We start from the raw sequence: 25462 nt of genomic DNA, 5'->3' as shown, positions 1-25462 counted from the left end.
TATGTATAATCAGTCTTATTGGCAGAACCATTACAGCAAAATATACAAGTCTGATTTTTCATCTTAGACAATAGTGTAATATTTAGATAGAGGTACAGACGCTCCTGATGACTTGATGGTAGTGTGAATGCATGCAGCTGGTACATCAGTGGACCTGTACAAGAGGGAAAAAAACGCAGGTGAAGTACAAAGGATTAAAAAGAATCTGCAACTTGCACTCTGAGATGAACATGTCACTGTGCAGCACATGCCATGTACACAACAAAATTTCAGAATTAGGAAGAATCTTGGTCAAAATGCGTAGCTCGTTCATGTCTTTATCTATCATGACTACTCTGCAAGCAGATACAATGAACGGGTTAAACTCTGCAAACTTGGCAAACATAGCCTCCACAATTTCAGTAGTTTCATTTTGCAAAAAGGCATAACACACAGGTCTTCCATGACCTCCACCATCTTCAACCAATATAGAGTACAAGATATAGCCTTCAATGTTTACTTTATATGTTCCATCAATAAATAAAATCTCTGGGTACTTTTCCAAAATCTCATGCATGTGCGTTGTCTGAAGTAGCACAAATTGCAGGTTATTTGATTCTTTTCATAGTGAATGACCCAGTTTGGACTATTTGCTAACAAGGTGTCTATTTTTTCTAAAACCATTTCTCCGTGAGCCTGCTCGTTGCGAATAGGAATAGAAAACCTTTGCTTGTAATTGTTAACATCTTTTGTAGTTAATTTCTTGCCCGTTTTCTGTTCGACCAAATTTTTAAAATACTTTGGGCCAATATTACATTTGGCAAAATCAAAGAATTCTACCTTCTCTGCATCGTTTAGAAGCCTGCTTTGAGGATACAAGTTATAATACTTCGTGGCGTGATTACTCTTAGCTTGCAGCTTGGTTATTTTGTAGTGAAGAGTAGGTGATTTGCACAGGCTTACTGAAACTGCCATTTCACAACCAGTACCATTGTATGCTTGCTTGGGTCGCTTTCCTGTGCCTCTTGGTTTTATAGCACGACCATGAACACAGCTATATGAAATCCTATTATACTCAAACTCTTTAGATACTGTTGCAAATGGACTTCTATGAGACCTATTTATTGTGACTATGTGCTTGCCCTCCCTGCACCATTCATCAAGGCTTTGCCTAAAAGAAATAAAGTTATCAAATGTTGCATTTAAATAAACTTTGCTGCCTCCCCCATGCAATAAAGTGAGTGTTAGGAACTCTGGTTGCGTGAGCACCAGCTCCTTCACAAACAGCCTGGGCATCAGAGCTGGCAGGCCTGCAGCTGGATGTCAAAGCAGCCTCACAACACCTACGTCGCGTGGGAGCAATGCACGCAGCTTTGTCAAGGTCACCAGCCTCTGGGCCAGGATTGCTCGTCATCTGCCCTCCATCTTGAATTGTTTCTGACCTACAGCATTTGCAGACAATGACCTCATTTGGAACACTATTTATGACAGGTCTGCACTAAGCCATAGCAACTACCAAGCAGTCTTTATTCTGCCTGCTAGCCACATGCTGCACCTTGCCAAAACTATCACAAATGGCGTCATGAGAGGCACTGGCTTGTCCTTCAAGCTTGCTACCAGACAGCAGAAGGAGCAGACTCAGACTTTATACTGCCAATGCATGTCTGTTTCTGGCTTACAACTGCTCTCAAAGATGAAGCGAACTTCAAGAACTTGGCAGCTGTCACAGCAAGAACTTTGCCTTTCCTGTCTGCAGCCACGTCACAGCTCTATTCTTGCTTGTGCAGTGCTGCAGCCTTCCGCCTCCTCGATACTACCAGTTTCCACTCCCTGTCGCCACAGTGGGAGACAGCCTCTGGCACAGCTGCTTCTTGAGCACTGGCCTCTCCTTCCCCCACAGGTGAGCACACAGCAGGAGCACTCTCATGCTTTTGTGTGGCTCTCCTAGTTTTTCAGACAAGTGGTGCTTGCACCTCGACCAGGGATCATTGGCTCAGCAGACCTCCCCTCGGCTTTTCCCCTACTTGGTACGCTTGTGCCATGGAAAGTGGGGGAAGGCAGGCTGTCCCAGGTGAACCAAGCCTTGCTGTCCTTGCAACGGACACGGACACCGCCAACAAGTGAAAATCCAGCACCTTGAAGGGTTCTGGTAGGCTGGTTGGTGCCGTGCCTCTGCAAGGGAGCAGTGCTGGCTTTCCAGACAGGAGCTGGTGCTGTGGAAGGTCCACTTGCTGCTTGCAAAGAAATTAAAATATGCAAATCAAGCGGGAGAAAGTCAGCCTCGGAGATGGCAGGGATGCTGTCCTGCCGAGTCCAACTGGTCTATGAAGAAGGTGCCTGGGTCTCCTTGTAGGACTGCTGGATGCGGCTTCTCTCCAGATGGATGGACAGGGTGCAGGCCCCCTGGTACAGGAAGTCTGCCAGCACCTTGTTACCAAAGCGGCTCGGGTGGACACCATCTCTGCTCAGGCAACTGGGCCAGTTGTCCACGAGACCACCCAGGAGTGTGTAGCCGCACTCGTGGCAGTACTGCATCAGGGCTGTGTTAATCTTTTCGTAGTTATCATTCAGGTCATGCAACCATGAGGACTGAGCTTCCCATGAGCTGCACTGATTCTGCCCCCGAGGAAGAATGGCAGAAAAAGCTACATGCACCATGGTATTTCTCTCGATGATCCCCTGAGCGAGCTGGCGATACTTGTCCATGCACACGCTGACACTGTCAACAGTGTTGTTAGTGCCAACGTGCACAATGACAAAATCAAAACCAGCTAGCTTGTCAGCAATCATTGACAGCAAATGCTCAATCCTTACTCCTCTATGCGCGGCAACACTGACTGACAAACTACGACGCGATGGGAAATACTGGTCCGCGTATTTCACCATCGAGTCACCGGCAACCAAAACACGTGTCATGTTGCAAGCAGTGCAATCTAAAATGACACCTAGAAGAAAAAAAAAAAAAGACTGCGAGAAAATAAATCCGAGCTTTTTCACAAACGGAGGCTACCTTCTAGTCAGCACTATATATACGTTAAATCCGAGAAATCCGCGCTAGGGTTGAACAAAGCAAGCGGTCGCGAACAAGGACAGCAAGATCGGCAAATACGCGGCTAACACAATCAAAATACCATCAAAATACTTATTAGAATAGATATAAATAACGCTAGCAAATATAAAATAACCCTGCAAAGCAGCTTTCGCACATATAAAAGGATGATGTCAAAGGCTTGCGAGGATGCAGCAGAACCAGGCCTTGGGTCTAGCACCAGCGGCAGCAGAAAAGCACGACCCGCAAGCGCGGCTGACGGGATGCGTACTGAATGTCACGTGCGAACAAACAATCAAACCACGCGCCCTCGAAAAAACGGAAATACGCGTGCATGTGACGTTGACATGTAGTGACGTCACTTCTGTGCGTTGCAGGAGTCGATTCTGTGTGGGGTCGTCTGGGGAGCACCGCGTTGCAGCAGTCTTTGCCTATTTTCATCCGCTAGCAGCTACAACGGGGCGTGGCACTATAGGCCAAAGCAGGTCACGTGACTTCCGCTGCTTTGAAAGAAGTCAGCTAAAAGCTAAGTGTACTGTGGCGTATGTATTGTTAAACAAGATTTCGTAAATCACAAAAATACTGTACGCGACGCCCATTGCTGAAATTAACGCCTGTTGGAAGCTACGACACTTACGGCACCGCAACCTCGCCCTGGCAAATGGTGACGCGCTAGGATGAGCACTGCTGATCGAGCTACCGAGCGTCGGTGGAGCGCCACAGCCTGCAGAAAGCGAAATGTGAGTAAACTTTTACATCATTAGCTGTGCTGTCTCAATCGGTGCGCTTGACTGTGCTACTAGAAAGCGTGATGAGTGGGCTTGCTGGTATGTACTTATGTCGCGTTCGTAGCATTTGCTGTGTTGACGCCAGGTATGTACGCTTCAGCACGAGTTGGAATTGTTGGTCGCTGACACGGTCGTGGTCGCTGCGAGCGCGTGAGGTCCAGGAAATGAAGATGCAGTGTTTATAATAACAATAATAACTAGAGAGAGTCAATGTTTGCAGCTGCTTATTTAGATAGTCGCTCTCTCTTAACCGTGGGAAAGTGCAAGTAGAATGCTGGGCAAGTTTTGCACTTTTCTGTTCGCGCTTTTCGAGTGTGCAAAGAGGACAAAACGCGGGTAATGGGACACATGCATGCAACATTACGAACTATTTGAATGAACCTTAAACAAAACTTTTATGGTAACGCTTTCTGTTACCTCCTTTCTGCGTTATCCGCATCATGCTTATTGCAGCTTCGGTGGATAGTTTAAAAAGAAAACGAGAAACCCTCGGTTGCAGAGGCAAGAATCTTTATTTGCTGCATAAAGATACTCTGAATTAACGTCGATCATGCCATTCACAATAACACTGACAAATTTAATTACTTCAGGTCACTTGTTACTCAGTCAGCTGCATTGGCTGTTTTAGAGTTCCAAGAAATATGAAAGGATGTTAAAGACACAATTAAGCTTCTACGGAAAAGATTTGCTGACAGCCAGCTAAATAAGCAAGATCAGCTGTGAAGCCTGCTTGAATAGCAGGCTTTACTGCCAGTGTACCCTTTGGCTTATATGTATCGCCTGTGTGGGCACATCAGAAGGTTAAAAGCCATTGTTACAAGTCTCGCCACATACTGCTTGATGTTGTGCCGTGTTCAAATTCTGCAAACGAATGTAGTCCTTCGATTTCATGAAGCACATTATTCATCATGAGCAGGCAGCAAGGATTCTCAAAGGAATCAATGAGTCTGCCTCAACGAAATCTGGAATCTCTTCTGATGTTCTTCAGCGCACAACTTTTGGTGCAGGTAGGCCCTCGGTGAGACCAAGGTGCATGTTGCTCAGAACAGTGATAAGCCATTGACATTAAAAAAAGTGCCCCATTTCACAAAAAAACAGCTACCTTTAAAAGCTCAGTATAGGCAGATGCACCCTCTTCTTTTTGCGACTCTGCTGAACCTAGTGCATCAAGCAAAACAATAAAAAGAAGACTGCTCAACAAAGCTGGGAGATGTTTGATCGCCTCAAGCAAGGGCCTCTGTCAAGAAAATAAAGAGACATGTGAAACGCAGTCTATGTTAAAACATTGGTGGCATTAGTACTGCAGCAAATAAATGTTACAGCATGGTCAACCAAGGTTGATCTTGAAGGTGGTACAATGTCATACAGTTTCTATATAACGATAGCTGGTACAAGGAAAGTACAACCGAATTTGAGCCAATCCCAAAGACAGTGCCTCAAAGCACGAGCTCCCGAGAAACTACCGCATGACACACTCGCCACACATCTCAAAGGGCTAGTGGGCTTCGGCACATTAGGAGTCTCCGTCCAATCATAGCCTAGTGATTAGAGCATTTGGCTGCTGTGCTCAAAGGCAGAAGTTTGATTCCATTGTTGGTCAGGCATTTCTTCTTACTACAGAGGTCCAAGTTGAGTAGAGGCATTGCAACAAGGCTAGTGCATCTATGCAAACAGTAAAGTTAGCTAGATCTCCATGCACAATGTTTGAGGATGCAGATGCAAAATGCAAATCAATCACTGAATGCATTAATGTGGATGAGGTGCCCAAAGATGGAGCTTGCATTCCTGAGAAGAGTAGACACTGCAGCAACATTAGAGCATGATCTGTGCTAGAGCTCAACGAGGGTGTGCCAGTATAAGCACAGGCACTTCGTGTACAATATGACAAGGCAGCTGTCTACCGACACCATTCCCTATGTTTATGTCATGTGCCTCCAACAAACATCCTTGAAAGACAACCCGCGGATCTCGCACGCTCAGTTGATCGCAGCACATTCAATGATGCAAGGGTCAGACCTGTAGATGAGTGGAGCGGGAGAAACAGAAGAGCTCTGAAGCACAGACAGCATAGGTCTCATCCAGCGAGCAACCCGAATAACAAACTATATAAGTGAAATGTAATCATGTAATCATTCAAGTAATACAGTTTTGTTATCATCTTAAACGAACCGACACTTGTTTTTCCAGCATGTAATCATTCAAGTAATGCAGTTTTGTCATCATTTTAAACGAACCAACACTTGTTTTCACTGTCAGCATGCGGCATCGAGAGAGTGCTCAATGAGCTGAAGCTGGATATTGGGGTTATACAACGAAGCACGTCCAGCAAGCAACTAAGGGGAGCAATTCACAAGCGCAGACAAGGGTGCTTGACAACTCTAAAGTTGAAAAAAAAAGACAACTTGAAGTGAGTGTCACCGAGCAGTGTCATGTTGAACGGGGCCCAACTTATGGAGCAAGGGCCTTTGACTAATCACTACCCTCCTAAAGGTTGCATGTTCCGCTATTTTTAAATTTATTCTCTTTTGCAAAAAGCTGCTCTGCTTTCAAGGTCGTTTCTAGAGTGAAATTTTCAGAAACAGGACGAGGTACTTCTCACGTAAATTAAATTTCTGCTAACAGAATGAAAATATCAGGTATTGTACATATGGTGACAACACAAAAAATAAACTTGGTTTTCAAGTGATGGGATATTTACAGTTTTTACACTTCCTAAAAAAGAAGTGGCTGATCGCGCTGTCACCACAGCAGCTGGTGCGCGCAGCGGCTATTCTGGCAAACGACGCACCTTGGCTTTGCTATAAGAGCCCTGTCTGGATGGAGCCAGCATCACTTCAGAGCGATCCAGGCAGCAAGTAGCACCTGCCATGTACTAAACCCGGACCTTGCATCTTTGCAGGTACATAAGCGTTCAAATGTTCATCTCGAGTTCAAATTATAGCTGCTGGATCGCTCTGCATTGTTGCATTGTTGCTCTGTTGTAGGAAAATTGTAATGGGTGAAAATCCGCTGAAATCATTTGGACAGGTTCTTGCGGACAAACCGCCGGGTACCATTAAAGAACTAGCTAAAGTCTTGGTTGACATAACCTCAAAGCTGGAAAGTATCACAACAAGCATCAGAGTTGACATAAAAAGCTTAGTAGCAGACAACAAACAGTCCCAGAGGGACATGCAGGACATCAAGACATCCATGGATGTCATGAATAGGACATTTGAGCAACTAAGGACTGACGTGCACAACGTGCACCACGAACTATCAGAAGTGAAACACCAGCAGGCTAGCATTATTGGCGATGTGTGCCAGTTGCAGGGGGAAGTGAGAGAAATGCGACAGGAAATAATCGAGCTCAAGCAATACAGTCGTCGGAACAACTTGCAAATAAGAAATGTTCCATTGTCGGCAGACGAATCGCTGCCAGACATGATGCAAAACATAGCGACTTGCTTGAAGATGGAACTTCGTACCGAAGATATCGATGTACTGCATCGAGTTCCGACCAAAAACAAGGCTCAACAGAATATTTTGGTAAGGTTTACCTCCATTGCAGTCCGAGACAAAATGATAAAGAATGCCAAGAAAGAGAGATTGTCTACATCGGCCCTTGGCTTCCAAAAGAATGAGCCCATATTCATTAATGAACACCTCTGCCAAGTGAGAAGAGAGAAAAATTGGAAGTATGTATGGGAATCGCAGGCCAAAATTCTAATGCGGAAAACCGAGAATTCTCGTGTATTGGACATCATTTCTGAAGACGACCTGAAAAAGGTAGTTTAGAGCCTTTAGAGCTAAGTCTTGTTTGCCACACCAATCATGGCGTTCTCTAGAGCCTCTAGAGCTAAGTCTTGTTTGCCACACATTCTCAATCCGTGATGGCATTCTCAATCCATGGCATTCTCAATCCGTGATGTTGAACGGGAATTCCACAAAACCCAGGGTATATCGATACTTCACTGTAACATTCGAAGTTTTCGAAGAAACAAAGATACATTGTGTTCCTTTTTGGCACAGCATAATTTTACCTTTGATGTAATTGGCTTAACAGAAACTTGGTTAAAAGAAGGTGAGCACATCTCCATTCCGGGATACAGTCTTGTAAGCAATCCCAGGAATGCTGTATCGCGCGGTGGTGGAGTGGCTCTACTAATCAAGCAGACGGTACCCTTTAGGATTATCACCGATACTGAGATTAGTAACAGTACGGTTGAATCTCTCTTTGTTCTTTTAGATTTACGTTCAGTTGTTGGTGCAATATACCGGCCACCAAACTCGAGTCTGCCCGTTTTTTATCAATCGTTGGAATCTATCCTTTCCACCCTAAGCAGTAAGAGCTATGGTACCATCACTATTGTTTGCGACTTTAACATTGATGTCAGGAAAGACACGAATTGTGAATACACGCACCTACTGGAGTCATACAACTTTAAGAATACAATCTAAGAACCTACTAGATTGTCACCAAGTGCATCTACAACAATAGACCCTGTATTGTGTAACAGTGATAACATACATTCTGGCGTATACGATAAGTCTCACTGACCACTGCCCTATTTTGTGTTATTACACAGCGCAAATAACACCATTGCAAAAAAGACCATCTTGGCAAATCGCAGGATAAATTACAAAATACTGCGGCAAAAAATTAAGGAAAAGGAATTTCAAGATGAATTTAGCAGTGACGCTCATATCGAATGCGCAAACTTTACAATTGCATTAGCCCACATGATATCTCAGTGTACCACATATAAACAAAACAAATACGAGGAACCTTTGTGCCTGTGGATGAATAACGCCATACTTACAGCAATAAAAGAAAAGGACTGGTGGTACCAAAAATGGAAAAAACAGAGATAACACCTATTATTTGCAAAATTATCGAATATCTCGTAACCACGTAGTAGCTGTTATCCGGACGCGGAAAAAAGAATACAATGCATTCTTAATAAAACAAGCACAAGGCAATACCAAAAAAATGTGGGAAATTATAAAAGCAGTAATTGATAAACCAAATAAAAAAACCGATCACTCTTGAACATGTTGATGCCAAGTGCGCCGGCACTTTTAATGCGTATTTTACTAGCATTGGCCCAAAGCTAGCGGAGTGTATTCCAGTTACTGAAAGCAATGTCGATTGCCCCATCATCCATGCATGTTTTTCCTTGGATCAAGTGGACGAGCATGCCATAACCTCAATAATATCAGGCATGCCTTGCTACAAAGCTACTGGCCACGATGGCATTACCGTAAAAGCATTGAAAGACAATATGGATATTCTTGTGCCAGTACTCACTAAAATAATTAATAACTGTATAAGCCGAGGCACATACCCTGACATATTAAAGATAGCAAGAGTTCCTCCTATATATAAAAATGGTGACGTCGATGACCCTGGAAGCTATCGGCCTATCTCTGTGCTTAGCATAATAAATACTGTATTTGAAAAGGTCATCGCAGCTCAGCTGAAGCACTACCTAAACGAAAACAAGCTTCTAACAGATTCCCAACATGGATTTAGAGCCAATCGATCAATGTCATCAGCAGTGTTAGAACTAACCTAGAGTATATACACAGCTCTACACAAAAACGAGATTGGCGTAGGATTATTTTTAGATTTAAAGAAAGCATTTGACACGGTCTGTCATTCCATACTTCTAGAAAAATTACGAACTTATGGTTTTAGCGAAATTACAATGGACCTCTTTTCAAGCTACCTAAATTGTCGAAAACAATATGTAAAATTTGGCTCCTTTGTTTCCCAGTATACTGCTATAGTCACAGGTGTTCCGCAAGGATCAGTTTTGGGGCCCATACTGTTCTCGCTATATGTAAATGACCTCCCAACAATACTAAAGTCATCAAAATGTATCATGTACGCTGACGATACCACGCTATTATTTTCGTGTAAATCTCCTGGCATATTGCGGAACACTATAAACAGCGAGTTATCCAACATATCAACTTGGTTTGCTTGTAATAAATTAACACTAAACAGAGATAAGACAAAATACATGGTATTCAACTCCCGTTATTCCAGGGGTGACACAATTGGCATGCAAATTCACCTTCTAGGTGGAACAGTAGAACAGCTCGATCACATAAAATATTTAGGGGTATTATTTGACTGCAACTTGAACTGGAGACCACATATATCTAGTATATGCGTGAAATTAGCTTCGCCTTGCTATTTATTAATAAAATGCAGGGAATATCTTGACCTTAGCGTACTTAAAGTTGTTTACTTTTCCATATTTCACTGTCACATCACATACTGTTCTGAATCATGGTCTAGCACATATAAAACATACATAGATCCCGTCTTTCGGTTACAGAAAAGGGCCTTGCGCATTATGACATACACAAGCCCACATGATAATACTGACATGCTGTTCTGTCGTCTCGGTATATTACCATTATCTCTGGCATGCGAAATGAAAGTCGCCATTTTGATTAACAATATTTTTCGTGGGAATCACTTATTATCACGAAGCCTGTTTATTACACCTAATCGCAATACAAGGGGTGCAAAAGATATAAATTTTAACCTACCAATCACTCGTAACACGTATGGCCAACGACTACTTGAGTTTCATGGTGCTAAAATTTGGAGTACAGTACCTCTTGAGGTAAAAATTGCCATCAATTTCGTGTCTGCTGTTAAAAAGCTATACCTATCAAAAAGTACGTGATTTTTCGTCAGTCTGGTTCTCCACTTGTTTCAGACTGTGCAAGATTATTCCTCGTGGATCTATTCAGAAAGCCTAAACACTTCAACACAGACCCTTGCAAATATGTCACTTCTACGTATAATATGCTATCTTGGTTTTTTCATTGTGTATGTGCATGTATTCTCCTGACAGTTCTGTTTTATTACCATTGATTGATATGCACTGTTTTTCTTCTTTAATGGTTTTAATTATATGTATCCACCTAACTGTATTAGGTTGTATCATTAAAAACTAGATATGCACATGACATTGTAGCTGCTACTACATATATGACTATGGGCCTACACTAGCCTTTGGCTACAGGCCCAACAGTTCCTTTGTACAAATTATATCAATGAAAAATAAACTGAATTGAATTGAAATTGAAATCCTGCAATACAGGGCACCTAGAAGGTATCAAAGAATAATGAATATGTGCATTATTTTTTAAATGGTGCTTTTGTAAGCCAATACACTCATGCTCAATACAATGATCATAACTTTCTGTTTGTACCAAATTGATGAAATTTATGCAAAGTTTTACTAAAATTGGTTAAATTGTTCAAAAGTTGACCTTTCAGTCTTGCATCCGTCCTTAAATACCAGGCATGTTTTTTAGCTGCGGCTCATTTTTTTTTTAAAATCGCTTGTGGCGTATAGCACAGTTCTAACCCTTAAACTACATTACTCGGCGATTTGGCCATAACTGCTGCGAAAAAGTGAGTTCATGACACACATTGAAATTTACAAGTTATAGCTGGTGAGTTCGCTAGGTGTGTCCACTTGGGAACAAATTCTCATGATGCGATTTTCGAGGTATTGATATTCAAAGTCTATGACAAAATACATGGTGATTTTAGTTACTAGTTTGACAGCAAAACCCATAAACCGATACCATCCTCCGAATTTGTTCCGAAGTCGATGCGTTTTTCATACTGGCTAACTGCAAGTCGTAAATTGCAACATGTGCTGTAAATAATTAGTAAAGAACTAATTAGCAAAATTTGGTAGTAGATTTCACATTTGCTTATTTGGGGGATTGTTCTCTGCCTTATACAACCTTATACAACATCAGATAGGTATCACCAAAGCTTCACAGCATGTGTCTTGGATGTGCTTAACTTTTTTAGGAAGTGTCTACTCAGGGAGAACCCAGCCAGCAACTGATCAACCCACCCCAGAACACAGGATGGTGGACAAGAAAACTTTAATAATATTCAACAAACGCTCCTCTTGGGTACAGGAAGGCAACATTATTGCAAACTGTGACGAGGTGTGCTTTTAGGACAGGGACAGAGTAAGGCACAGATCAACAAACAAGAGCAAACAACGTTTAGCTATGTGCCTTACTCTGTCCCTGAGTTAAGAACGTACCTCACCACAGGATTCAATTTCAACTTGCCCAAGAAGCAGCACTCTTAACTTTATTGCACTTCATTCAATGTTCTTCTCCTGTGATGCAATGTCAAACATTTCAACTGCCACTGTCCCAGTCATTGGCCTCTGGATTGCGGCTGGGTTCCACTTCATTGTTGCACTCAGGTGGACATGCAATTAGGCCAGCTTCCCTGAAGCCTGTAGTTATGGTATACATAGGCACTGTGGCCCAGGCTTTGTGGACCGATTTGGCCACTTTGTCAAATGAAGTGGGCTTCATGCACCAAGAGAATCTGATGCTGTGCTCAGCATCTGTCATTTGTAAATCCCACTGGCGCTGCAAAGCAGACATAGAGCTGTGTGGTAGCAGCAGTATCAAGTGGCTACAGCATTTTTGCCTTTCCACTGATAATAACCATGGATGATCAATTTGTTGCCTTATTTGATTTCGGAGTTGCAGCTGGTGATGCGCCCTTATACTGTACCTCAATAGAAGGCATTTTCTAAAACTGACAGAGAGAGAGAATAAGCTTTAGTGAACCAACTTTCTACCAGGGGAGGGGCCCTTATTCAAAGGTTCTTTTGGCCGCTAAGCAGGCACGGGCCACCAGCTCACGCTGGTCTTTCAGGCTGGAGCTGAGCAGCACAGCCTCCCCTTGGGATTGGTGAGGGATAGGAGGTATTGTGGGGTTCCATTGGCATAATTGGCACAGAATGGGCATTATTTGCTGTGTTTTTCAGGGTATGAGTGGTGAAGTAGGCTTAGGTGTCTTGAGCGCCAGTAGCCAATTGCCTTTTCAGTATCACTTTTTAAATATAGTGGCAGCTTCATTCTGTCCACATCAGAGACATTGATCGTAGTGAAGTGGTGTCCTGTAAAGGGACTTTGTCCTTCTTGATGATGTGACTAGGGCAAACATTAAGATTGTCAATTCGTTCTTAAATTATTCCTTGAAGTTCTGCAGCTGCTGCTCAGTTACCTGGCAGCTTTTGGCACATGATTGTGCAGCTCGAATCGCCAAGTCGTGCCTCGTGAATGTTGAAGACATGAACCATGCTGGTCTACTGACAAAACTATCAGCATTCATATATTTCACCAATGTCCCTGTGTGTCCCTGTGTGTAGAAGCACGGCCGACTCGGAGTGTTGGTCGCGGTGCAGTGCCAAGGACAAGATGACCACCTTCAACGAAATAGTGAAGTGGTACAGACTTAATAGACAGACTATGCCGCCACCTCACCCGGGGCTTACCCGGAAGGAGGCAGTGTTATACAGGCAATTACACATGGGGTCCCTGCTCACCCCGGTGCTAGCTAAGCACGTGTGTCCGAGCGTGTACGCGAGTGACGTGTGTAGACTGTGCGCTAAGGAGAGAGCCACCGCGGCTCACATCCTTTGGGACTGTAGTATAAATCCACGAGAAGCCAGCGAGAAGACGACGATCCCGCCGCAGCTAGAGGCTGTAACGAGGAGCTATGACCAAGATACACAACTCAAGGCCGTCCAGCAGGTCTCCGCAGCGACCACGCGAAACCGAGGAGAAGGGGGGCAGCACCCCCAGGAAGGGAGCGGCGGCCCTCTCAGATCGGCGGAAGTAGCGAGGAACCAAGACCTCGAGGAGCACAATGCACGAGACTGACGCAGTGGCCGCGTCGCGGTAAAAGCTTGTCCTCCCTGCGTGGAGGGAGCCTAACCGACTCTGCAGGCATTTTCGCTAAAGTTGTTCTCTCTCTCTCTCTCCCTGTGTTCAGATGCAACTGCACTGTTGATTCTCCTGCCTTCAGCCCATTGCACTGCAACCTATGATCAATGATGAGCTCCCATTTCCGGCCATTCTGCCTTTTTACCCTTGTTCAGGACCTTTTTGCCCTTTGTGGAGCTTGTACTTTCTGAAGTTATCTGCCAGTCACAAATCGTTATTTTGCTGACAGTGAAGTGCTATCCTGGTGCATGGTTATCATTCTTGACTGCCAGGGCAATAGCAGACAATTTAAACTTGGTAGTATAATGTTTAAATTTTCTTATCATTCATTGTGTTCGGCAGCTGATAACAGCAACAGCGTAGTGTGCCAGTGGCTGAGCCATTGATGAAGAAAATTAAAAATGAAATGTAGCTCCTGTAGAAACCTTTCATTTTTAAAAGCAGTTTCCTCCACTCTTACCAAATAAATTTTGATTTGAACACTTCTACTTCAGTTGTGTCGGTGGGCCTACACCGCCACCAATGCCAATGGATTAGCTCGAAATAAGAACAACATAAGAAACATGGACACACTCAGTGCTGACTTCCAACCTGTTTGTGGTTGTCTCTCATGCAGTTCTTTTTTTTAAACATGAACTGCCAACATGCCCAAGTATCTACCCTTCATAGCCAGGATTGGCTTCCTAGTGGAGCAGGAACATGCTCACACTTCTCTTCTTTTCAGCTCTGTGAATGTTTCATCTTCAACTTTTAGAACATTCAAATGATGTTACCTTTCGTAACTGCATATACTCCATTCCATACATAGCAGTCAACGTTGTGGAGGCTAAAGAGACTTCTTGCAGTGGCTTCATTTGCACTTCGAGCTAGTTTGATGCTTTCTGACCACAATTGTGCACAACTGTTTTATATATAGGCTCAGTATTGAATTAAACAAATTTTAATCCTTACAAACAAACTTACTGTGGTATACGGTGGCTAATCGTTGTTTTAGATCATTTTTGTTTTTTGTTCTTCTCGAATTTTTTTATTTTCAACCCGTCGAGCAGCCTCGCGTACATGCTCGTGTGAGCGAAGGATAGATGGAACACACGGAGTGATAACTTTTCTTGACCGAACTTCTTGCGTAGCTTCCACAGTGTTGACTGCTACGTATGGAATGGAGTATAGTGAACGTATGTGCCATTTGTGCCATCAATTTAGTGGCAAGTGCATAAAAAGCATCAAAATAAGTGGTAGGGCATCAGAGGTTGCACAATGCGGTGTGATGTTTCGCTACTGCTCCAAATCTGTCGCAGGCAGTTCTTCTACATTATGTTGCAGAAAGAGCACATTTTGCAAAGGTGTACTTATTTCTATAACTCAAACTTTAAATCTGTTCTTGAAATAGCTCGCTGCACCATTGCTGATACTTTCTTAGCATGCTTAGGATCCCTATTCTTTTACCAGTCATGCATAACATGCATGGGCCGAGTTGTGGAATGTGTTGGCACAATAGCAAAGCCGTGGGTTTCTTTGTGTGGTAGCAATGCAGATGAATATGGATTGCTGTTTTTTTTTTTTGCAGGCGCATGTCATGGTGGTGCTGCTGCGTCAAGTTTTGCCAGCAAATGACCTTCTGAAAGTGTCGCTGACAGAATGTTCCTGTTTTAACGCGATAGCGTTAAGGAGCTCGTGTCGCAGAAAAGCCGGTGTCGTCGGCGTCGGTGTCGACGTCGGCGTCCGCGGCGTTGGCCGTGAGCGATAAATCACGGCAGGCACTTCTTAAATAAAAAGCAACTTCCAAGATGGGCTGGGTGGGAATCGAACCAGGGTCTCCGGAGTGTGAGACGGAGACGTTACCACTGAGCCACGAGTTCGATGCTTCAAAGCGGTACAAAAGCGCCTCTAGTGAACGCGGTGTTGCCTTAGAAACGAGCTGTTTCTAAGGCTCAGGCGTGCGTCGCTTGCTCAGGCGCACATTTCGTTGTCGCGCCGAACGCTGCATTGCTCAACGCTCACCGCGTCCGATGCGGAGCGCGTAGTTGCTGCGCCGTAGCCCATTGTCTTACACCCCTTGGCGGGTCGACGGGAACGCTGTCGCGTTCAACTCTTGAAGGCGAAGCTTAAGCGTCCTCCAATTTTTTTTACCTATATTGCAATAAATAGCTTTTGAGCAAGATCTTTATTTTACTTATGGTGCTATTTATTTTTCTTCAAGGACACACTTCATATGCTTTGTTGCAATGGAATTAAAATCACGACAGATACAGTTATTGTGCAGTGAAAATGTTCACTGCCATGTTGTGCTACGCTGAAATGACTTGGCATGTGTTGAGCTGCATTGGCTGAGTAGGAGATTCATGTCTAAGTAATAATTTAAAATCTCTACGAACTACAAAAACACTGATGTGTGCATTGTGGTCTGCCTCTACAAACCTTTGTCGTGATTGACAGAAAAATTGGTACTAATTGAAGCAATCCATAGAGTAAAATAATTCAGGGACTTCTTTTTTAATGGAACAACACAAAGATAGGACTGTGGACGACACAAAATTAAGTGCCAACTCCAAAAAAAATTTATCGAAATAAGGTGAGAATATGTTATCATTTGCCATGTGTTCTGAGATGGTTGACCAGGACAGATGCACAAGCTGGAATGGTTTGTATATATATTCACACCTTGTTTCAATTTTTTTGGAAATCAGCCTTGTCCATCTTCATCCTCTGTTTGCCACATCAGTTCAGTATGGATTACTGACATGCCATTGCTTTAGTTACAGTGCATGTCATATTTAGGGCGTAGGGGGGCTCAGTGACATTGCGAAGAAAATGGCTTTTTGGCGTGCTCGCCACTATCGTGCTAGCAAAGGCGCCACTGCAGTGTTTTGATTAACTGATGTCTGATATCCATTCTAAAATGGTTAGCCAAAGTTGCTGGTACAATTGAAGTGGCAACTTATAAGTGTCTCGAGACTTTGGCACCCCACTTATATGCTTGCTTCATAAAGAAGAAATGCAAGCATATAAGTGAGCAGGCGATCGCTAACCTCAAACAGCACTATACTTTGATGCCCTTTAGCGATGTCATCAATTCCAGTATTGCAACAACGTATTCCAAACACTCTTAAGTATTCAGCCATGGCTTGTACATTCCACCACAGCAACAGCATCTCAATGAATCCCGGCCGCGCTTGCTGCATTTCGATAAGGATGAAATTAAACAAAGCCCATATACCGTGCGTTGGGAGCACATTAATAAACCCTAGATATTCCAAATTAATCTGGAGTCCCTCACTATGATGTGCCTCATAATAAAATCATGGTTTTGGCACAAGAAATGCCAGAATGAAAATTTTGATACAAGTGGTGCAAATTAACCGTATTCTCTCCACCGCATGTGTTCCCATGTAAAATTCTTGACTGCTCTTGGAAAGGATTCCATAGCATTTAAGTTAATGGCGCACTTCGTAAAGTGACAGTAAAAAGAATGATGCCATAAAAGAAACACACTCGGAAGCAAAAATTAGCACTGTTATTTAGAAGAATCTATACAGCCGAGACGTTCAGCCTATTTAGAGTCCTGTTTAGTAACTAGACTTGGGTCAGTAGGCCAATCCTCAAGTGTGTGGAATATTTTAGGTAGTTCACCGTACTTCTCTAGGAGCCACACAAACCTTAAAGGATGACTTCAAAAGTCCCACCCGTACCCTGTCCACTCTTTCTCCTGGTGCCTTTTACCAGCATAGGACAGGAATTCATGGGGGCTGCTGATACTATTTTCCTCTGAATTTCACTTTAATTTGCAAGACAGTGTTTACGTGAGTGCATTTCAAAACGCTACATTTCCTGTGTAGTTCCTGCCCAGACAGAAAGCAATACAATATTGAACAGTATGCTGAGATCATCCCTAAGCATAGCACTGCGCGAGGTTTTTGTGTATCTGAGGGTAGAATTAAGCTCGGCAGCAAAGACTGATTGCTGTGGTAACAAAAAATGTCTGCCATTCCTTTTTTGTTTTCAGGGCCTTTTTTCACTAGCACTTCATCTTACCCAATTTGGGAGGAATTTGTCTGCGGTACAAAGGTTTCTTGACGAGTCACTTGTATGCCAGAGCGGCGAGCTCTATAAAAACGAATTCTGAAGTGAAAGTTGAGTGTTGAAATGTTACCTGTGGCAAGGATGATATATAGCATGCTAAAAAAATTATTTTGAGAACTCCATCAGCATATAATAAGGAAACTTTATGCCTTTGAACTTCATATTTATGCTGAAATAAATTTCCTTTAGATTTCTATGGCATTCTATATTCCTGTAGTTGCCATTATGTGGCAAGTTTTAATCGCATTTCACGTTTTTTTATGTTGCACATGCTACGTACACCTGCTTCAAACTGTGTTTCATGCTATGAAGGGTGCAAATAGGGTTTATTTTCTGAATTCCCTGCAATCACATGCTTCTTTTCTTGGGCAATAGAGGACTTGAGAAATGTATTTTCCAAATCTTTTATTACAGTTATTGTAATGAGTGAATGTGTAACACAAAAATGAAGCTTGCACCAAGTGGTCATATGGACGGATTGACTCCATTAAAATTGCTGGCTTTACTCCAATATTCTGAAGAAGACCTCCGAAGTCAATGTGCATTCTTGAGCAGCATCTGTAACGATTGCAGAATTAGTCCAGCTTAAGACCAGAGAGAACAAGGCACTCATGTAATGGAACATTTGTCACATTTCACAAAATGGAGGGGAGGGAAATAACTTTCACCACCGTGATTAGTCAATTCTAATCAAAATAGAATGTAAACAGCATATATTCTCTTGGGAACTGAAGACAGCACAGAGCCTTTAAGCAGGTTGTTACTACTACCGCCTGATAGGCTTTGTGTATCTGCCAAATGTTACGATTTTATGGCAAGATGTCCGATTCATAGACCATGTAAAATTATTGCCGTCCATACAACAATCATAAACAACTTTTCATTTGCTTCCTATTTATGGCTGAACTGATTTCAGCAGAATGCAAATATATAGTCATCAAGATGTTTTTTCAGAAAGTTACTATTTGTACCCACTACACTATTCTGGATGGATGGAAGGTAGGGGCATCCCCTTTGAAACGGTGTGATGGCAGTCGCCACCATGCTCAGGTTTTTATTTTGCCTTCTATTTTTGTTTACCTGTGTTGTGTGTTATTAAATTCGTGATTTTCTTTAAATACGTCTTCCTTATTAAATTCGTGATTTTCCTTAAATACGTCTTCCTGCCCTTTTAACCTTACGTCACCTCTGCTTTTGAGCCTCCAATCGCCTTTTGCTAATTTCCACCGCATATTTATTTACATGACTATCGTTATCTCTGAACCCTAGGCCTCAGGAAGCGTGACTGTGGCCGCATCGACATCGGGCTTGATACCATCACATTTTAGTATGAGGTGTTCCATTGTTTCTACATATTTACCACACACAGTACATGTGTCTTCTTCTTCGTTAAATTTCTTTTTATAGCTCCACGTTCTAAGACATCCTAACCTAGCTTTAAAGAATAGGGCACTGTCTCTTGAGTTATCATAAAATGCTTCCTTCCTGATCTGCTGCTTCCAGTATCGATATAGTTCCACACTATGCTTCTTTTCCATTGAATTTATCCAATTTTTACCTTCTGCGTTTTTAACCTGTCGTTTAATGCTCTGTCTTTCTTCATCCTCGTGTCTGGCATACTTACTGGTTAGCTTCCTAGTTCTTTTCCGCCATTGTGAGTCAACGCTCTTTCTGTATAGGTATTTAAATACCTTAGCTGCCCACCTGTTATCGTCCAATTTCCTCAGACATTTTTCGTATAGGTTTTACCCTGAGCTTCCCGTGCTTCGAACGATGCCCAGCCCATATCCCCTTTTACTGCTTCGTTTGTGGTTTTCCCGTGGGCACCTAGTGCTAATCTTCCCACAGCTCTCCGATTTACTTCTTTTCTTGACTGAACCTCTGCCCTTAAACACGGGAACGCATTCCCAAAAGTAAGCCCCGGCATCATTACTACCTTCCAAATACTTCTCAGTACCTCATACCTGTTGTACCCCCACAATGCCCTATGTTTCATTATCCCGGCATCTCTTCGCCCTTTTGCTAGGAGAGACTGTTCGTGCTTTTCCGTGTACATCTGTCCTTTGTTTATCCATACCCCAAGATATTTCTATTTGGCCACTCGGGGGTATTTCATGGCCTTGTAAGCTCCTGATCAGTTGTATCGTTGAAAAACGTGTATCATTGATTCTGACCTACCAGCGGCAGCGCCACCACTAAGATGGCAGGTGAAATTTTGGCTATCATTATATGAATATTCCATGAATAAGCAATACGAACATTTCTGTTTTTCAGTGATGCAAATAATGTTTTGATGCCAATTTCTGATGCTGATTTTTGGTGCATTTTTTTAAAGTGTCCCTACAGGTAATTCTTCAAGAATAATTTCTGTATGTCTTCGCCAATGAAAGAACTAGTATTTTTCGAACAATTTTAGTGTTTCTTGGCTTTAGCAGTAGTAGTAGTATGTTTTACATTCTAAAGTTGGCTGATCGGGCTTTTCATTAGAGACTTAAGATAACGAACTCAGTTGCACTGAATGAATCTCCGCGGAGATAGCGCATAGCGTTTTCTACTCTACTAAATAATGCAGTCAGGCATGGTCTGTCTTCCTGGCTTTCAAGTTGTTCACCAATTCAGCATCAAGCAGCAGAAAGTCAGCACCTTTGTGGCACATCTCTCTTTACACGTGGTTTTGAACAAATTAGACAAATTGTCAGTTATGCAGGTTCATTAATATTGGACTGACCAACACCTTTTGCATAATACTGCTATAGCAAGTAGACTTGTTTCTGCAAAATTGCTGGAAGTTGCAAATGGTGCATATTGTCAAACAGTTACAAGAATGTGAATATTTGAGACAATGTTGGGGTCTTTCTAAAAATAATGTGGCAACTTAAGTTTGAAACATACTTGCTGCTGGTGTGTATTCACTGCATTTTCCAGTCAATCTCGTAACGAAGTTTGAACATCTCACGAATCCAAATATAAGAACTAAATGTCTGTAAGAAAAAAAAATAAATATATATATATATATATATATATATATATATATATATATACACACACGATTTGCCTTATGGCAGCTTTGAAAGAAAACAAAAATATGTACCGCAATAATGCTTCGTGCAGCGATGCAGCTCGCGTGGTCATGAATAGAGCAAAGGACAATTATTCCTGGCGCTAGTACAGGGGCAGGTCGAATGTAAAGATGCGCTGTTTTGGTGCTCCTTTATGCCATAGAAGTATCCAGCGAAAATTATTTTGCACACGCTTCTGTGCACCAGCTTGCACCAGGCGGGCTGCTGCGCAGTGTGAGGCGCACCCCAAAGTGTTAAACTTCGCGGGAAGCGTGTAGTTATTTCGTGGTGCGAAGAGCCCCGCGCTCAGGAGGAGCTGGGTGTATCGTTGCAGAGCCAAGCATAAGTCCCACGTTACCAACATGCTTGCTAAGATAGCACACGTATAATGCAAAATTGTACTTACATTTCGTCCAGTGTAGTCCGACGCATGGTAATGTGGCCAACGGGCGTGCGCGGCTGTTCAGTCAGTTCGCATGAGCGCCGCCATTTGCACTCGGCAAGGTCGCAGCGTCTCCACCATTGCCATGACAACAGGCGTTAATTTCAGCAATGGGCGTCGCGTACAGTATTTTTATGATTTACGAAATCTTGTTTAACAATACATAAGCCACAGTACACTTAGCTTTTAGCTGACTTCTTTCAAAGCAGCGGAAGTCACGTGACCTGCTTTGGCCTATAGTGCCACGCCCCGTTGTAGCTGCTAGCGGATGAAAATACGCCACCGGGAACCGTGCAGACGTCGGGCACTAAGCCTGACTCCAGAGCACCCTCCATGTAACTCCCTCTTTTCAGAGGAAATAAACGTTTTTACCACCACCACCGGCGATCGCCTCGACATCGCTGCGAGTGCTCGAAGAGACAAAGTCCGAAACGACGTAAGCCGGGGCGTCGAGCACGCCGCCCGCGCTGGTCGCACTCGTGCTCGGAAATGGCGAAGGGGACCGCGCTAGCGTGCCTTGAATCGGTGAGCGGCGGTACCGCGGCGATCGCGAGAGCTCGTATCAGCCGCGCCAAAGCGAAATATTGGCGCTCGGCTCGGCGCAGTACGCCGCCTCGTCGCACGAGTACGGCCCCATGGAGGTCTGGCCACTTATCGCTGCTATTATAAGGGGCCAAACGGTCCCGGCTGACATTGTACGGCAGTGCGATTTTCGGCTTGCGCGTCTTCGTAGCTGTTTCCGCGCACTGCTGCGGAGTCGAGAATCGTGCCCAGGCACGGCTACGCGAGCGCTCGAAGCGACAGAAGTCCGAAACGACGTCAGCCGGGGCGGCGGGAGCTCGACGCCTTTCACGCAACTTTGGCGTACAAGCCGCTGCACGGCCACTACTGAGTCGGCGTCACCGTGCAGAGGGCTGCACTATAGCACGCCGGGAACCGGGAGAGAACCGGGCGGGCGTCGTCGTCGGCCCCGCGACGTTGGCGCGAGCGCTCGAAGAGACACAGTCCGAAACGATGTCAGCCGGGGCGTCGAGCACGCCGCCCGCGCTGGTCGCACTCGTGCTCGGCAATGGCGAAGGGGCCGGGCTAGCTTTCCTCGAATGGATCGGCCGGGGGCCGCCCCGTAGGGGGACCGAAAGGCGATCGTTCAGGAAACGGCACTGGCCATTCGCGAGAAATTGCCGTTCGCGCATTCGATGGACGCGCTGCAGTTTCACGACTTCGGCATGGTGCTGCCGACGTAAGCTTTCAATCTTGCTCGTGGCGTTACGAGGCGGCACGATTTCCGCCAAACGCTCGTCGAAAGTGGCACGAGTACGGCCCCATGGAGGTTTGGGTACTTATCGCTGCTATTATATGGGGGTCCCAGAGAGCAGTCGCCCCCAAAGCGACCTGGGTGTTTGATGTGCGGCGGGGCTTCGTGCCCGTCAAGCGTGTCCCCGGTATCGGTCCCGTGGATCCCACAGCTGACGTCTGCAGCCTCATCCGCTTGATGCGTTAGGGGCTGGTTGTCGGACGACGCTTTTTCCACGATATCGAGGTGTGTTCCCCATCGTCCTCGGACGAGTCAAATACGAAAGCGCCGAAGGCACGGGCGTGACCCGTCGCCTGGCGGCTTTGCCGTCTCGGTTACGTTGCAAGTGTCGGTCGGTCCACCAGTGCTGCGGGCTCGAGAGAAACCGCAAGCCGCGATCGAGTTGACACAACCAGTCTATCGAGAATGTTGCGTGCTTCTTGCCGCGTGGCGATACCCGGCCCTGCGGGGAGGGCGCCGTAGCGAGCTCGAACGCCGTCGTCTCGGACTGTGCAAAGTGCTACACTTTGCGAGAACGAAGCGTGTTGGGGCGCCTGAAGGTGGCCTCGGCATCGCAAAAACGGCGTCCGGCCTGCTTGAAAGGCTGGACGCGCAGTTGAACGATTACCTGGTTGATCCTACCAGTAATCATATGCTTGTCTCAAAGATTAAGCCATGCATGTCTAAGTACAGGCCGAAATAAGGCGAAACCGCGAATGGCTCATTAAATCAGTTATGGTTCCTTAGATCGTTTCTTCCTACTTGGGTAACTGTGGCAATTCTAAGCTAATACATGCAGTGAGCCTGAAGCCCTTTGGGCGACGGGTGCTTTTATTAGACCAAGATCGATCGGGTTTCGGCCCGTATTGTGTGGTGACTCTGGATAACTTTGTGCTGATCGCATGGCCACGAGCCGGCGACGTTTCTTTCAAGTGTCTGCCTTATCAACTTTCGATGGTAGGTTACTTGCTTACCATGGTTGTTACGGGTAACGGAGAATCAGGGTTCGATTCCGGAGAGGGAGCCTGAGAAACGGCTACCACATCCAAGGAAGGCAGCAGGCGCGCAAATTACCCACTCCCGGCACGGGGAGGTAGTGACGAAAAATAACAATACGGGACTCTTTTGAGGCCCCGTAATTGAAATGAGTACTCTAAATCCTTTACCGAGGATCAATTGGAGGGCAAGTCTGGTGCCAGCAGCCGCGGTAATTCCAGCTCCAATAGCGTATACTAAAGCTGCTGCGGTTAAAAAGCTCGTAGTTGGATCTCAGTTCCAGACGAGTAGTGCATCTACCCGATGCGACGGCTCGGACTGAACATCATGCCGGTCCTTTCTTGGTGCACTTCATTGTGTGCCTCGAGAAGGCCGGTGCTTTTACTTTGAAAAAATTAGAGTGCTCAACGCAGGCGAGTCGCCTGAATAAACTTGCATGGAATAATAGAACAAGACCTCGCTTCTGTTCCGTTGGTTTTTGGAATACGAGGTAATGATTAAGAGGGACAGACGGGGGCATTCGTATTGCGGCGCTAGAGGAGAAATTCTTGGACCGTCGCAAGACGAACTACTGCGAAAGCATTTGCCAAGAATGTTTTCTTTGATCAAGAACGAAAGTCAGAGGTTCGAAGGCGATCAGATACCGCCCTAGTTCTGACCATAAACGATGCCAACCAGCGATCCGCCTGACTTACTCAAATGACTCGGCGGGCAGCTTCCGGGAAACCAAAGTGTTTGGGTTCCGGGGGAAGTATGGTTGCAAAGCTGAAACTTAAAGGAATTGACGGAAGGGCACCACCAGGAGTGGAGCCTGCGGCTTAATTTGACTCAACACGGGAAAACTTACCCGGCCCGGACACTGGGAGGATTGACAGATTGAGAGCTCTTTCTTGATTCGGTGGATGGTGGTGCATGGCCGTTAGTTGGTGGAGCGATTTGTCTGGTTAATTCCGGTAACGAACGAGACTCTAGCCTATTAAATAGGTGCGGGGTTCCCAGCACCTTACAACCTTCTTAGAGGGACAAGCGGCTCCTAGCCGCACGAAACAGCAATAACAGGTCTGTGATGCCCTTAGATGTCCGGGGCCGCACGCGCGCTACACTGAAGGAAGCAGCGTGTCTTTATCCCTGTCTGAAAAGACTGAGTAACCCGTGGAACTTCTTTCGTGATTGGGATAGGGGCTTGCAATTGTTCCCCTTGAACGAGGAATTCCCAGTAAGCGCGAGTCATAAGCTCGCGTTGATTACGTCCCTGCCCTTTGTACACACCGCCCGTCGCTACTACCGATTGAATGATTCAGTGAGGTCTTCGGACCGATGTCCGGCGCGGCCTTTCGGTTGCGCCGGTCTGTTGGAAAGATGACCAAACTTGATTATTTAGAGGAAGTAAAAGTAACAAGGTTTCCGTAGGTGAACCTGCGGAAGGATCATTACCGGATTGTGAAGGGTGACGAGCGCCATTGTTTCAACCCCGTGTGGGTGAAGCAGCTCGCTGCGCCCGACGCTTTCCGCCGCTGGCCCCGCTTGGACGCGGGGACGGCTATACCCGAACATGCCGGGGACTGCCTGAATTTTGAGGGGCGCCCCGTGCCAAATTTGTTGCGCCCAGTGGACGCAGGCTGCAACCTTGGACGGTTGGCTTGGCCGCGCCCGCGGGTAGAAACGGCGTAACGCACAATGGGTGGGCTTTCTGTCCGCCTCGGCGCTCTTGCGCGGAAGGGGAGTAAGACGACCCGACCTGCTGCTTTGCCCAGTACGAGGGGAACGGCGAAGCGTGCGGTCGGTCAAGGAACTGACGGTCGAGAGCTGCTGCCGCTTAGTACACACGGAACCGTGGTGCGAGCGCTCTCCCGTCCTCCGCGGCAAACGCTGCCGAGTCTGAAAAGGCTGGCGGCTGCCGGTCGCTTCCTGCGGCGAGTATGGAGTAACGACCCGACTTTGTTGCTGCCCAAGTACTAAAGGAACGGTGTGGCGCTCGGTCGGTCATGGAAC

The 25462-nt window shown here is 45.1% G+C and overlaps 1 protein-coding gene, 1 long non-coding RNA gene and 1 other non-coding gene across 5 annotated transcripts; 2 read left to right on the top strand and 1 right to left on the bottom strand.

The window, feature by feature from the left end:
- Positions 1-21: 21 nt before the first annotated feature.
- Positions 22-3439, bottom strand: LOC142579928 (uncharacterized). Of its 3 annotated transcripts, none has more exons than XM_075690605.1 (2): positions 1721-3439; positions 22-154 (listed from the first exon to the last, which is right to left on the bottom strand). In XM_075690605.1, exon 1 carries the CDS (start codon positions 2893-2895, stop codon positions 2302-2304), a length of 594 nt encoding a protein of 197 aa, XP_075546720.1. In that variant the 5' UTR covers positions 2896-3439; the 3' UTR covers positions 22-154; positions 1721-2301. The 3 variants fall into 3 exon arrangements, with proteins under 3 accessions (XP_075546720.1, XP_075546721.1, XP_075546722.1); XM_075690606.1 differs by having other exon boundaries at positions 1951-3439; XM_075690607.1 differs by having other exon boundaries at positions 2115-3439.
- A 267-nt stretch (positions 3440-3706) lies between these two features.
- LOC142579929 (uncharacterized) lies at positions 3707-15760 on the top strand. Its single transcript, XR_012827507.1, has 2 exons — positions 3707-3768; positions 15167-15760. It is a non-coding gene; the product is annotated as an uncharacterized LOC142579929 (long non-coding RNA).
- Positions 15761-23099: 7339 nt separating this feature from the next.
- LOC142580670 (small subunit ribosomal RNA) lies at positions 23100-24903 on the top strand. The gene has a single exon (XR_012827815.1). It is a non-coding gene; the product is annotated as a small subunit ribosomal RNA (ribosomal RNA).
- The last annotated feature ends 559 nt before the right edge of the window (positions 24904-25462 follow it).

The sequence above is a fragment of the Dermacentor variabilis genome, chromosome 4 (genome assembly GCF_050947875.1).
Source record: "Dermacentor variabilis isolate Ectoservices chromosome 4, ASM5094787v1, whole genome shotgun sequence".
NCBI lineage: Eukaryota > Metazoa > Arthropoda > Arachnida > Ixodida > Ixodidae > Dermacentor > Dermacentor variabilis.
The sequence above is the reverse complement of the archived record's forward strand: the minus strand, read 5'-3'. Positions and strand labels throughout refer to the sequence as shown.